Source organism: Ranitomeya variabilis, chromosome 6 (assembly GCF_051348905.1).
Source record: "Ranitomeya variabilis isolate aRanVar5 chromosome 6, aRanVar5.hap1, whole genome shotgun sequence".
Taxonomy (NCBI): domain Eukaryota; kingdom Metazoa; phylum Chordata; class Amphibia; order Anura; family Dendrobatidae; genus Ranitomeya; species Ranitomeya variabilis.
Window position 1 is genome coordinate 558,581,450 of NC_135237.1, and position 14,317 is coordinate 558,595,766.

At 46.6% G+C, this 14,317-nt stretch overlaps 1 protein-coding gene and 2 non-coding genes across 3 annotated transcripts; all 3 read right to left on the minus strand.

Moving 5' to 3' along the window:
- Nucleotides 1-1,401: 1,401 nt before the first annotated feature.
- On the minus strand, nucleotides 1,402-7,707 carry RPLP1 (ribosomal protein lateral stalk subunit P1). Its single transcript, XM_077271281.1, has 4 exons — nucleotides 7,501-7,707; nucleotides 3,145-3,219; nucleotides 2,189-2,297; nucleotides 1,402-1,527 (listed from the first exon to the last, which is right to left on the minus strand). Exons 1-4 carry the CDS (start codon nucleotides 7,570-7,572, stop codon nucleotides 1,445-1,447), a joined length of 339 nt encoding a protein of 112 aa, XP_077127396.1. The 5' UTR covers nucleotides 7,573-7,707; the 3' UTR covers nucleotides 1,402-1,444.
- LOC143783653 (small nucleolar RNA SNORA62/SNORA6 family) lies at nucleotides 1,687-1,841 on the minus strand. Its single transcript, XR_013217329.1, has one exon. It is a non-coding gene; the product is annotated as a small nucleolar RNA SNORA62/SNORA6 family (small nucleolar RNA).
- LOC143783654 (small nucleolar RNA SNORA62/SNORA6 family) lies at nucleotides 4,212-4,366 on the minus strand. Its single transcript, XR_013217330.1, has one exon. It is a non-coding gene; the product is annotated as a small nucleolar RNA SNORA62/SNORA6 family (small nucleolar RNA).
- Nucleotides 7,708-14,317: the final 6,610 nt, after the last annotated feature.

Here is a 14,317-nt window from a genome sequence, read left to right on the forward strand (position 1 = left end):
ACTTTGGAAACCTTGGATGGAGAGGAACTGATTCCAGTGGGATGTTGTTTTATTATGTAGGCAATGTATGCTATTGTCCTATTCTTGTTTATAAAGGCTTTAAGGGAGGAGGAAGGGAGGTTGGGGAACTGGGGGATTGTTTCCAAATGTTTGTAAACATGTTTATTCTCCTTTGCTGACACAATTGCGTGTAGTTGTCATTTTGAATATAGTTAATAAAAATTATCTTATTTAAAAAAAAAAAAAAGTTGATCACCTACATCCTACATGCAGACAGGCCAGCTGTACAGTCAGTGCACTGGGAATCTCCCCATTAGGCCGCAGTCACAGGACCATATATTTTCTGCTGAGAAAATCAGTTTAATTGTGCTAATCACACTGATCAGATTTGCTCAGATGTAGAAAAGGTGAAAAAAAAAAAAATCATCTTCTCCATTGTCAGTGCGTTGAAATCAGACTGCACTCAGATGTCACCAGAGTGCAGTCTGATTTTCTTGAAGGACTCAGACATGGATGGCCACGTGCAATTCCATAATCTGATGCAAAATCCTGCATACCGCAATTTTTTTTTCCCTCAGACTGACTCGATCTGATCTTGTCTGATTGCACACAGACCGAAACTACACATGCAAGGAAATGAAGCATTTGGTGGTGTTCAGACTAGCAGGTTTTCAGTCCATGGTAAGCATCGAGCAAATATGCATACGAGCACTGTCATGTGAGCAGCAAAAATAAACTGCACATTATTCTGCAGTTTTCCTGACCAGAATGGCAAAAGAGCAATGGAAGGCGACCACAGCTCCCTCCTCTATGCAGGCGAGTCTGAACATGGCCTCATTCAGTTACACATGTCCTAAGTAGTCTTTAGGACTAGACGTGAGTGGCAGCCACACTGCAACAGGTCTCATCAGCCGAGAGATGAGGATCCTAGGCACAGTACCTCTCCCTTCATTAAATGGGGTGTCCACATGCAGAAAGATCTACTTATTTCCATCCTCCTAGTTGAGAAAGGAGCCTGATCATGTTATCAGATGCCATCACAGCAGCTCCACTTCAGCTTGTGTTCATCGCTAGCTCACTGGCAAACGTCAATAGCTAATCCAGCCCCCTCCACATCTAGGATTAGGACATGAAGGGGCTCGCTCCACTATCATACAGCACAAGCGGGAAGTGAAGTTGCTTGGACCAGCACTGGCATCTCCAGATCAGACCCCTATAAAGTCCAGGAATCTGGAATCTCAAGAAATTTGCATCTCTACTAGACGACCCCAAGAACGCACCACGTGCTGTACTGTCTGCCATTTTCAGCAGCTCTCCCCATCGCTTGTCTTTTTGTGACATGTGCCTGAGCTGCTGCATTACTCTTGTGAGGTGTCAGGATCAGAGAAGGAGCCGCGAAGGTTTAGATGGATTCTCTTTATTACAAGTCTTCTTACAAAAGGTTTTAGTCAAAAAGACCGAAGCCCATGTCGTCGTCCGACTCCTCGGATTCTTCCTTCTTTTCTTCCTCCTTTTTCTTTTCTTCAACTACAAAAAAGACAAAAATTATTAACTCCATTGTGATAAGAGGAGGAGGATGTCGCTACTGTGGTCAATGAGCATCAGACCTTTCCAGCCGGCCCCCAAAACTTGTGAGGTACGGGGAGGGCCAAGACTTTGTAACTCATGCATACCCCCATTTACAAGACGTGTGGCAAGAATTACTATCAAACCCCAGTCATCGGAGCCGCAGCCCCTTGTGGTGTTAGCGAAAAATCTGCCATGTTCCTGTAGCACACTTCCGACACCCCGAGTTCATCGGCCAGTGACGGCCTCAACTCCGAGCTTTAACCGTGTGCAGGACAAACAATACACATCAGCCATTAGTAAATCTGAGCACCCTGCACCATGACAGATGGAGAGCGCCCCCTTCTGGCATCCATCAGAGTATGGAGAACAGCGTGCACAATTCAGCAGGGCAGCACCTCGTAACATATGGGCAATAGATGCCGCTATTGCAGAAGAGGTCTGCTGGATGAACCCAAGAAATCCTCCAGTGTGAACAGACAGAGCTGACTGCAGAATCAGACCCCGTATGGACCTCAGGGGCATAAAGGCCCTGCACATAATCCTCTGATGGACACTTCTCACCCTGGACGTCCTACACATCTGTCACAGTGAGGAAGCAGCTGGGTACAAGTCACATTACCTGGAGCGGCACCACCAGCGGCAGGAGCACCGGCCGCGGCAGGAGCGGGGGCTCCACCTCCAGCACCGACGTTGCAGATCAGGCTGCCGATGCTGACGCTGCTGAGAGCCTGAGGAGAGAGATTTGGGGTGAGGCCTTTCACATTTTCTGACCCCCACTCACATCCCAGACATACAACATGGAAGGCCCATTAAAACTTGCAAATCCTTAACCCCTTCACACCACAGCCCATTTTCATTTTTGCTCCCCTTCTACCCAGAGCCATAACATTTTTATTTTTCCATCAATGTGGCCATGTGAGGGATTGTTTTTTGGGGGACGAGATGTACTTTTGACAGGCACCATTGATTTTACCATACAGTGTACAGGAAAATGAGGAAAAAAAATTTAAGTGCAGTGAAATTGCAAAAATAGTGCAATTCCACAATATTTTTTTTTTTACCATAAGTGGTGGAAAAAAAAATTCAGTTTGTGAAAAAAAAAATAAGTCACATTCCGAGACCCGTAAAGTCACAATTATTCAGGATCTCAGGTTGGGTGAGGGCTTGATTTTTGCACGTCGAGCTGACGTTTTTATTGATACCAATATGACAAGGACAGGGGTCTGCTGCAGACCCTGGGTTGTCAGGCCAAACCAGTCATGTGACATGAGCACTAATAGTCAGGATTTAGTGACAAGCTCATGTTAAATGCCGCTGTCAGATTGACAGCAGCATTTAACAGCAGCAGGTGGATAGCAATTCCACACGCGGCTGTTAGAGGCACATGTCAGTTGTTCAAATCAGCTTACATGTGCCAGAAAACTTGTGAGCTCAGTGCTGGAAAGGGGAGACCCGACATGTACAGAACATGTCGTGAAGGGGTTAAAGGAACGTGTCATTGTATAAGCTGCTTCATATTGCAGGATGCATCATAACACCCATCATTTCATACAACCCATTCACCAGATAACGTACCTTAGCGAACAGGCTCGGCCAGAAAGGTTCCACACTGACACCGGCTGCTTTGATGAGAGCAAGGATCTTGTCTTCCTGCAGAGAAAAATGGCATCAGTCACATCTCGTTCATGTGGCATCCTGACATGTCTCCAGGTCATGGCGCTACTGCTCGGCAGGGCTGTGGAGTCAGTGTGTATAAAATGGACTGACTCCTAAAATATCTAATAAATAGGGCACAGTACAGTGCTGTAAGTGTTTCCATAATTTGGGAAAGCTATAAAAGGTCCTATAAATGCCTGTTCTGTCCCTGACCTGAGGATCTCGGATTTTAGCTGTGATTAATCTGTTCTGCACTTTATGTACATGCTCAGTAGTGACCAGAGATGTGGAGTCAGAGGTTTGGCTTACAAGGTCCACAGCTTTGCTGCTTGGAGCCACGAACCAATGCAAACATTAATACATCAATGACCGTACTAAAACTATTACTCATCATTGTGGGGTCTCAGACTAGAACGCAGCATCCATAAGGTGTGCAGGGTAAGTTTGGCATGGACACCATAAAGCAAAACTGGAGGTTCCCATCTAATGAGAGCCTAACAGTTGGGTTCATAGGAAATCCCTCCCTCCATCCCATTTTGTGTTTGCCGCTTTAAAAACTATAGAATCACAGAAGGATTCCCCTTCAATAGGGGATCATGGCTTTGATCTAGTGGAGAACTGCCACATAATTCATCCTTGGATCCTAGACCCCACCCTGGCCCTGTCTGCACACTGAGCATGGGGCTTCTGCTTCTAACACTGGACTGTGGGGAATATCAGGGTCTCCAAGAGGAGGACTGCTTATCAGGGTCATCATTCTTGGCTTACGTCATAGGAATATGAAAAGCTAAACAGACTGCGCTGACTTCTGTTTCCTTTACCAAAAAATAAAATTGCATTTTGTTAATAATCGGCTGCACTGCCCCCAACACGTGCGAACGCTGCACAATATTAACAGAGGCAGCACAAACTAAACAGAGGCACTAAACTGACAGTTATAGGAGTCGTCAGTCCTATGTAAGTAAGAGATGATTGCTAAAGACAAGACGTGTGGCAAGAATTACTATCAAACTCCAGTCATCGGAGCCGCAGCTCCTGGTGGTGTTAGCGAAAATTCTGCCATGTTCCTGTAGCACACTTCCGACACCCCGAGCTCATCGGCCAGTGACGGCCTCAGCTCCGAGCTTTAACCGTGTGCGGGAAACCTAGCTTGCTCCCCCCCCAACTACTCGCCCACGAGAACCCCCTTCACCTAAGTTTATTTCTGTAGCGCCAAGAGATTCAGCAGCATTTTACAACTAAGCAGGACACGTACAGACAATAGGAACAATACAAAGTACCGTAATACTCGAGTATAAGCCGAGATTTTCAGCCCAAATTTTTGGGCTGAAAGTGCCCCTCTCGGCTTATACTCGAGTCACGGCTGGCGGCAGGGTCGGCAGGTGAGGGGGAGAGGGCGCTGAGGCATACTTACCTGCTTTCGGGGCTCCTGGCGCTCCCCCTGCAGTCCCACGGTCTCCGGGTGCCTCAGCTCTTCCCCTGTTCAGCGGTCACGTGGGACCGCTCATTAGAGAAATGAATATGGACTCCACTCCCATAGGGGCGGAGCCGCATATTCATTTCTCTAATCAGCGGTAACGGTGACCGCTGATAGAGGAAGAGGCTGCGGCACCGAAGACCAGCTGTCCGGGGGAAGGAGCGGGACGCCGGGAGCAGGTAAGTATTACATATTCACCTGTCCACGTTCCACACGCCGGGCGCCGCTCCATCTTCCCGGCGTCTCTCCGCACTGACTGTGCAGGTCAGAGGGCGCGATGACGCATATTGTGTGCGCGGCGCCCTCTGCCTGATCAGTCAGTGCGGAGAGACGCCGGGACGGGACGCTGAGGAGCTGCAAGCAAGAGAGGGGAGTATGTCTCTTTATTGCAGCAGCAGCAATGGCACAGCTTTCTATGGCACATCTATGGGGCAATAATGAACGGTGCAGAGCACTATATGGCACAGCTATGGGGCAATAATGAACAGTGCAGAGCACTATATGGCACAGCTATGGGGCAATAATGAACGGTGCAGAGCACTATATGGCACAGCTATGGGGCAATAATGCATGGTATGGAGCATCTATTTTTATTTCTGAAATTCACCGGTAGCTGCTGCATTTTCCACCCTAGGCTTATACTCGAGTCAGTAAGTTTTCCCAGTTTTTTGTGGCAAAATTAGGGGGGTCGGCTTATACTCGAGTATATATGGTAACAATTTCCCAATTACAGAAGGAGTAAGGACCCTGTTCACAAGCTACAATCCACGAGGAAATAGGAGGCACATGAGGGCAGAACGTGCCACTATGTACGGTCAGCCCATCGATGTAATAAATAGGGGATTTCATATAAAGCTGCATGATCCGGTCACCAGCCAGGACCCGTCTGAGTGCAGTCACCGTATGCTATTGGGGGCAATGAGGATGTGGAGGATTAGGATTAATGTTTAGAAGGGAACAGGGGGAGAGTGAGGTGAGTGAGTTGATGTGATCGGCCTGTATAAAGGCGTTTTTAGAGCAGGTTAAAATCATGAGGGAGAGAGATTAGTCACATTGGGGTAGTGCATTCCAGAAAATAGGTGCAAGAGAAGACTTGGAAATGGATGTGTGGTTTTGATTACGGAGGATGTTAGTCTTAGATCAGTTGTAGGACTGAGGAGACGGGAACAGTGATAGACTAATGAGGGATGAGATACCGGGTGGTGCAGGACTGTGGAGAGCCTTGTGGGTGAGAAATTAGTGCATACTGTATTCTGTAGCAGATGGACAACCAGTGCAATGACTGGTACAGGGAGGAGGCATCAGTGACGCAGCTGGACAGAAATAGGTTTGGTTATAGACCAGTCAGTAGAGACTCCAGAGAATAAGGCCACTTTCACACGAAGCTTTTTGCCGTCAGGCACAATCCTGCAAATTTTAGAAAAAACTGATCAGATATTTTGAAAAACTAATGTGAAAGGATCCGTTTTTCCGCCGGATAGAGAACTCCAGAATGGAAAATGCTTGATTTGTTTAAAAAAACGCACAGAATTCATAGCCGGATTCCATCATTTCACCTCACGTTTCATCCATTTTTTCGCTGGATCAGTCGCTGTCCATTTTTTCAACGTACAGAAAATGTTCCTATGTCCGTTTTCACTGAGGGAAAATGAATTTTTAACGGATATGGCAAAAACACGGATTTTTTTTCTCAAAATTTGCCAGATTGTGACTAACAGCAAAAAAATGATGTGTGAAAGCAGCCTAAGAGTGTTCAGTTTTAACAGCCAGCAACCCCCCCATACAGTCAGTCCATCCATACTACAGTCAGCCAGCAACCCCCATACAGCCAGTCCCAACTACAGTCAGCCAGCCCCCCCACCGCCATCAGTCAGCCCCCCATCATACAGTCCTTCCATACTAGTCAGCCAGCCCCCTCACCGCCATCAGCCAGCCCCCCCACCATCATACAGTCAGTCCTTCCATACTACAGTCAGCCAGCCCCCCCACCCCCCCCAATATAGTCAGTCCTTCCATACTCTTCACCCCCCATAATACAGTCTGCCAGCCCCCTCACCACTATCAGCCAGCCCCCCCACCATCATACAGTCAGTCCTTCCATACTACAGTCAGCCAGCCCCCCCCCCAATGCAGTCAGTCCTTCCATACTCTTCACCCCCCCCATAATACAGTCTGCCAGCCCCCTCATCATCAGCCAGCCCCCCCCCCCTAATACAGTCAGTCCCCTTCCATACTCTTCACCCCCCCATAATACAGTCTGCCAGCCCCCTCATCATCAGCCAGCCCCCCCCCCTAATACAGTCAGTCCTTCCATACTCTTCACCCCCCCATAATACAGTCTGCCAGCCCCCTCATCATCAGCCAGCCCCCCCCCCCCCTAATACAGTCAGTCCTTCCATACTCTTCACCCCCCCATAATACAGTCTGCCAGCCCCCTCATCATCAGCCAGCCCCCCCCCCCCCTAATACAGTCAGTCCTTCCATACTCTTCACCCCCCCCTACTACAGCCTGCCAGCCCCACATCCAGGTATGACGCCGGCCCGGAGACTGGCATCAGGACCTCTGCTCGCTGTCAGTACAGCCCGGATCCAGGACCCGCAGCGGAGGACCGAACACGCAGTGACGAACCCTCAGCTGTGACCAGCTGTGCAGAGAGCACACAGCAGCCGGGAGAGGCACTGTGGGGGGTTGTGGTCCCAGTGATATGATGGGAGTTGAACTCCGAGCTGGAGTCCCCGCTCTGTACGGACGCCGGCCTGTGACTCTCCCGCCGCCGCCATATTTCCCCTCCACTCACCGTGATTGTGATCTCGTCATCATGGAGGATGAGCGCGGAGTAAATACAGGCGAGCTCGGACACGGAGGCCATGGCTGTGCTGTGGGGCGCGTGTGTGCGGGCGGATGGCCGGGTTACAGGGTGCTAGCCGCCGGATGGACACCAGGCCTTAGCTTCAGCCGAAGGACCGAGCACCTCACAACTCTGCCGTCACTGAGGAAAGAGGGCGGGGCGTGGCCGCGCAGGCGCAGATATAGCCGCAACAGGAGGCGGGAAAAACTGCGACAGGGCTAAGGGTTGTTTTTTTTTTTATTACATAACTTTATTTACAAAACTCTACAACTTTTCCACATGAACTTTATTAATATTTACACCAAAACATCAGAGAAAATCTTATCATAAAAGGTCTGCAGCGTAACAATAACGTACTCTCCACTGGTAAAGCGTGATACTGTGCTGAGCCGTGTACCTAATCCTCTCCTGTGTGATACTGACTGCTGAGCTGTGTATCTAATCCAATCCTGTGTGATACTGTGCTGAGCCGTGTACCTAATCCTCTCCTGTGTGATACTGTGCTGAGCCGTGTACCTAATCCTCTCCTGTGTGATACTGACTGCTGAGCTGTGTATCTAATCCAATCCTGTGTGATACTGACTGCTGAGCCATGTATCTAATCCTATCCTGTGTGATACTGACTGCTGAGCCGTGTACCTAATCCAATCCTGTGTGATACTGACTGCTGAGCCATGTATCTAATCCTATCTTGTGTGATACTGACTGCTGAGCTGTGTATCTAATCCTATCCTGTGTGATACTGTCTGCTGAGCCGTGTATCTAATCCTCTCCTGTGTGATACTGACTGCTGAGCCATGTATCTAATCCTATCCTGTGTGATACTGACTGCTGAGCTGTGTATCTAATCCTCTCCTGTGTGATACTGCTGAGCTGTGTATCTAATCCTCTCCTGTGTGATACTGTCTGCTGAGCTGTGTATCTAATCCTATCCTGTGTGATACTGTCTGCTGAGCCGTGTATTTAATCCTCTCCTGTGTGATACTGACTGCTGAGCCATGTATCTAATCCTATCCTGTGTGATACTGACTGCTGAGCCGTGTATCTAATCCTCTCCTGTGTGATACTGACTGCTGAGCCGTGTATCTAATTCTGTCCTGTGTGATACTGTCTGCTGAGCCGTGTATCTAATCCCATCCTGTGCGATACTGACGAGCCGTGTATCTAATCCTCTCCTGTGTGATACTGACTGCTGAGCTGTGTATCTAATCCTATCCTGTGTGATACTGTCTGCTGAGCCGTGTATCTAATCCTCTCCTGTGTGATACTGTCTGCTGAGCCGTGTATCTAATCCTCTCCTGTGTGATACTGACTGCTGAGCTGTGTATCTAATCCTCTCCTGTGTGATACTGACTGCTGAGCCGTGTATCTAATCCTCTCCTGTGATACTGACTGCTGAGCTGTGTATCTAATCCCATCCTGTGTGATACTGACTGCTGAGCCGTGTATCTAATCCTATCCTGTGTGATACTGACTGCTGAGCTGTGTATCTAATCCTATCCTGTGTGATACTGACTGCTGAGCCGTGTATCTAATCCTCTCCTGTGTGATACTGACTGCTGAGCCGTGTATCTAATTCTGTCCTGTGTGATACTGTCTGCTGAGCCGTGTATCTAATCCCATCCTGTGCGATACTGACTGCTGAGCCGTGTATCTAATCCTCTCCTGTGTGATACTGACTGCTGAGCTGTGTATCTAATCCTATCCTGTGTGATACTGTCTGCTGAGCCGTGTATCTAATCCTCTCCTGTGTGATACTGACTGCTGAGCTGTGTATCTAATCCTATCCTGTGTGATACTGACTGCTGAGCCGTGTATCTAATCCTCTCCTGTGTGATACTGACTGCTGAGCTGTGGATCTAATCCTCTCCTGTGTGATACTGACTGCTGAGCCGTGTATCTAATCCTCTCCTGTGTGATACTGACTGCTGAGCCGTGTATCTAATTCTGTCCTGTGTGATACTGTCTGCTGAGCCGTGTATCTAATCCCATCCTGTGCGATACTGACGAGCCGTGTATCTAATCCTCTCCTGTGTGATACTGACTGCTGAGCTGTGTATCTAATCCTATCCTGTGTGATACTGTCTGCTGAGCCGTGTATCTAATCCTCTCCTGTGTGATACTGACTGCTGAGCTGTGTATCTAATTCTATCCTGTGTGATACTGACTGCTGAGCTGTGTATCTAATCCTCTCCTGTGTGATACTGACTGCTGAGCCGTGTATCTAATTCTGTCCTGTGTGATACTGTCTGCTGAGCCGTGTATCTAATCCTGTCCTGTGTGATACTGACTGCTAAGCCGTGTATCTAATCCCATCCTGTGAGATACTGTCTGCTGAGCCGTGTATCTAATCCTATCCTGTGTGATACTGACTGCTGAGCTGTGTATCTAATCCTCTCCTGTGTGATACTGACTGCTGAGCCGTGTATCTAATTCTGTCCTGTGTGATACTGACTGCTGAGCGTGTATCTAATCCTATCCTGTGTGATACTGACTGCTGAGCCGTGTACCTAATCCAATCCTGTGTGATACCGACTGCTGAGCCGTGTATCTAATCCTATCCTGTGTGATACTGACTGCTGAGCCGTGTATCTAATCCTCTCCTGTGTGATACTGACTGCTGAGCTGTGTACCTAATCCTCTCCTGTGTGATACTGTCTGCTGAGCGTGTATCTAATCCTCTCCTGTGTGATACTGACTGCTGAGCTGTGTATCTAATCCTCTCCTGTGTGATACTGACTGCTGAGCGTGTATCTAATCCTATCCTGTGTAATACTGACTGCTGAGCTGTGTATCTAATCCTGTCCTGTGTGATACTGACTGCTGAGCTGTGTATCTAATCCTATCCTGTGCGATACTGACTGCTGAGCCGTGGATCTAATCCTATCCTGTGTGATACTGACTGCTGAGCCGTGGATCTAATCCTATCCTGTGTGATATTGTCTGCTGAGCTGTGTATCTAATCCTATCCTGTGTGATACTGTCTGCTGAACTGTGTATCTAATCCTCTCCTGTGTGATACTGTCTGATGAGCTGTGTATCTAATCCTATCCTGTGTGATACTGTCTGCTGAGCCGTGTGTCTAATCCTTTGCTGTCTGCTGAGCAGTGTACCTAATCCTATCCTGTGTGATACTGTATGCTGAGCTGTGTATCTAATCCTCTCCTGTGTGATACTGTCTGCTGAGCTGTGTATCTAATCCTCTCCTGTGTGATACTGTCTGCTGAGCCGTGTATCTAATCCTATCCTGTGTGATGCTGTCTGCTGAGCCGTGTATCTAATCCTATCCTGTGTGATACTGTCTGCTGAGCTGTGTATCTAATCCTCTCCTGTGTGATACTGTCTGCTGAGCCGTGTATCTAATCCTATCCTGTGTGATACTGTCTGCTGAGCCGTGTATCTAATCCTATCCTGTGTGATACTGTCTGCTGAGCCGTGTATCTAATCCTATCCTGTGTGATACTGTCTGCTGAGCTCAGTATCGGCTTCTGTGTAGTATCTAGTTACCTGACCTGTATTTTTTCAAGGAAACCTCTTGGAGCTGCTAAACTTTGCCTCAGTGCCACTTCCTTTGCTGTCTCAGGGTCCCCACTAGTCCTCCGTGGTGCCGCTCCTGGCTCCATGCTCATCTGATCCACTGTCCTGTTCTGCACTTCATCTCTTTCTTAGGGCTCCAGCTTTTTACTTCTTGTGCAGTGATTGACAATGTGACGCTCCTCATCCCGGTGGCTTCTTGCTATCCCTCCTAGCTTTGTGTCATCAGTAAATTTAATCAGTTTACCCTCAATTCCTTCATCTAAATCATTGATAAATATGTTGAACAATACAGGGCCCTGGACAGTGCCCTGTGGTACCCAACTTGAGACATTCTTCCAACTGGATGTGCAGCCATTTACGACCACTCTTTGGGTCCGATTAGTAAGCCAGTTATGAATCCACCTAACAGTTGCCCTGTCCATTCCATACTAAATCATTTTTTCAGTAAGGATTGTGTGAGATACTTTGTCAAATGCTTTGCTGAAGTCAAGATATACTATATCTACAGAATTTCCCTGATCCACCCAGTCAGTGATTCTGTAATAGAAGGAAATTAAGTTAGTCTGACTTGACTTACTAGTTACAAACCTATGCTGGCTCTGGTAAATCACTTCATTCTTATCCAGATACATACAGGTCCTTCTCAAAAAATTAGCATATAGTGTTAAATTTCATTATTTACCATAATGTAATGATTACAATTAAACTTTCATATATTATAGATTCATTATCCACCAACTGAAATTTGTCAGGTCTTTTATTGTTTTAATACTGATGATTTTGGCATACAACTCCTGATAACCCAAAAAAACTGTCTCAATAAATTAGCATATTTCACCCGTCCAATCAAATAAAAGTGTTTTTTAATAACAAACAAAAAAACCATCAAATAATAATGTTCAGTTATGCACTCAATACTTGGTCGGGAATCCTTTGGCAGAAATGACTGCTTCAATGCGGCGTGGCATGGAGGCAATCAGCCTGTGACACTGCTGAGATGTTATGGAGGCCCAGGATGCTTCAATAGCGGCCTTAAGCTCATCCAGAGTGTTGGGTCTTGCGTCTCTCAACTTTCTCTTCACAATATCCCACAGATTCTCTATGGGGTTCAGGTCAGGAGAGTTGGCAGGCCAATTGAGCACAGTAATACCATGGTCAGTAAACCATTTACCAGTGGTTTTGGCACTGTGAGCAGGTGCCAGGTCGTGCTGGAAAATGAAATCTTCATCTCCATAAAGCATTTCAGCCGATGGAAGCATGAAGTGCTCCAAAATCTCCTGATAGCTAGCTGCATTGACCCTGCCCTTGATGAAACACAGTGGACCAACACCAGCAGCTGACATGGCACCCCACACCATCACTGACTGTGGGTACTTGACACTGGACTTCAGGCATTTTGGCATTTCCTTCTCCCCAGTCTTCCTCCAGACTCTGGCACCTTGATTTCCGAATGACATGCAAAATTTGCTTTCATCAGAAAAAAGTACTTGGGACCACTTAGCAACAGTCCAGTGCTGCTTCTCTGTAGCCCAGGTCAGGCGCTTCTGCCGCTGTTTCTGGTTCAAAAGTGGCTTTACCTGGGGAATGCGGCACCTGTAGCCCATTTCCTGCACACGCCTGTGCACGGTGGCTCTGGATGTTTCCACACCAGACTCAGTCCACTGCTTCCTCAGGTTCCCCAAGGTCTGGAATCGGTCCTTCTCCACAATCTTCCTCAGGGTCCGGTCACCTCTTCTCGTTGTACAGCGTTTTCTGCCACATTGTTTCCTTCCAACAGACTTACCATTGAGGTGCCTTGATACAGCACTCTGGGAACAGCCTATTTGTTGAGAAATTTCTTTCTGGGTCTTACCCTCTTGCTTGAGGGTGTCAATGATGGCCTTCTTGACATCTGTCAGGTCGCTAGTCTTACCCATGATGGGGGTTTTGAGTAATGAACCAGGCAGGGAGTTTTTAAAAGCCTCAGGTATCTTTTGCATGTGTTTAGAGTTAATTAGTTGATTCAGAAGATTAGGGTAATAGGTCGTTTAGAGAACCTTTTCTTGATATGCTAATTTATTGAGACAGGTTTTTTGGGTTATCAGGAGTTGTAGGCCAAAATCATCAGTATTAAAACAATAAAAGACCTGACAAATTTCAGTTGGTGGATAATGAATCTATAATATATGAAAGTTTAATTGTAATCATTACATTATGGTAAATAATGAAATTTAACACTATATGCTAATTTTTTGAGAAGGACCTGTACATGTTGTTTAATAATTTGCTCAAAGATCTTTCCTGGTATAGAAGTTAGACTCACCAGCCTATAGTTCCCTGGGTCCATCTTCTTCCCCTTTTTGAAGATGGGAACAACATTTGCTTCTCTCCAGTCTTCTGGGACTTCTCCTGTTCTCCAAGAATTTTCAAAGATTATGGAGAGTGTTTAAAAATTTTTTTCTGCTATCTCCTTCAGTACTCTGGGGTGTAATTCATCTGGACCTGGAGACTTTAATTAATTTATGTTAGTGAATTGTTTCCTCACTATCTTTCTGTTTATAGATATCCTGGATTCTTCTATTCCCTTAATAGGACAGTGAAGATCAGTTGATGTTACATTTCCTTTCTGAGAGAAAACAGATGCAAAATAGGAATTTAAAAGTTCGGCCTTCTCAACATCCTTTCTTACCATTTCATCATTTTCATCCTGTAAAAATCCTATAGCTTCTTTGACTTTTCTTTTACTTTTGACATGTCCCCAAAATCCTTTTTTATTGCGTCTCTTGCAAGCCTGTATTCATTGTCGGCTTTAGCTAATCTGATGTGTGCCCTGCAGGTTCTGCAAACATTATTATATTCTTCTTTAGATATGCCTCCCTTCTTTCCATTTGATAAACATTTCTTTCTTCCTTTTTAGCACGTGTTTAAGTTCTGTGTTCATCCATCCTGGTTTCCTTAAATGCTTCCTATTCTTCCCTCTTTTGGAATTGTTAATGATTGTGCTTTGAGAATCTCACTTTTCAAGATTTCCCATCCTTCCTGGACATTTTTGTCCTTAAGGATATCCAGCCATTGGATTCCTCCGATTCTCTTTCTGAGTCCCTTAAAATCTGCCTTTCTGAAATCTAACCTTGAAGTCTGAGTCTTCACATTTATTCGTCTTCTAGTTATCCAAAATTCTAAAATAGCATGGTCTCTACCTCCTAGTGTCCCAGCCACTCTTAAGGTACCGTCACACTGACCAACTTTC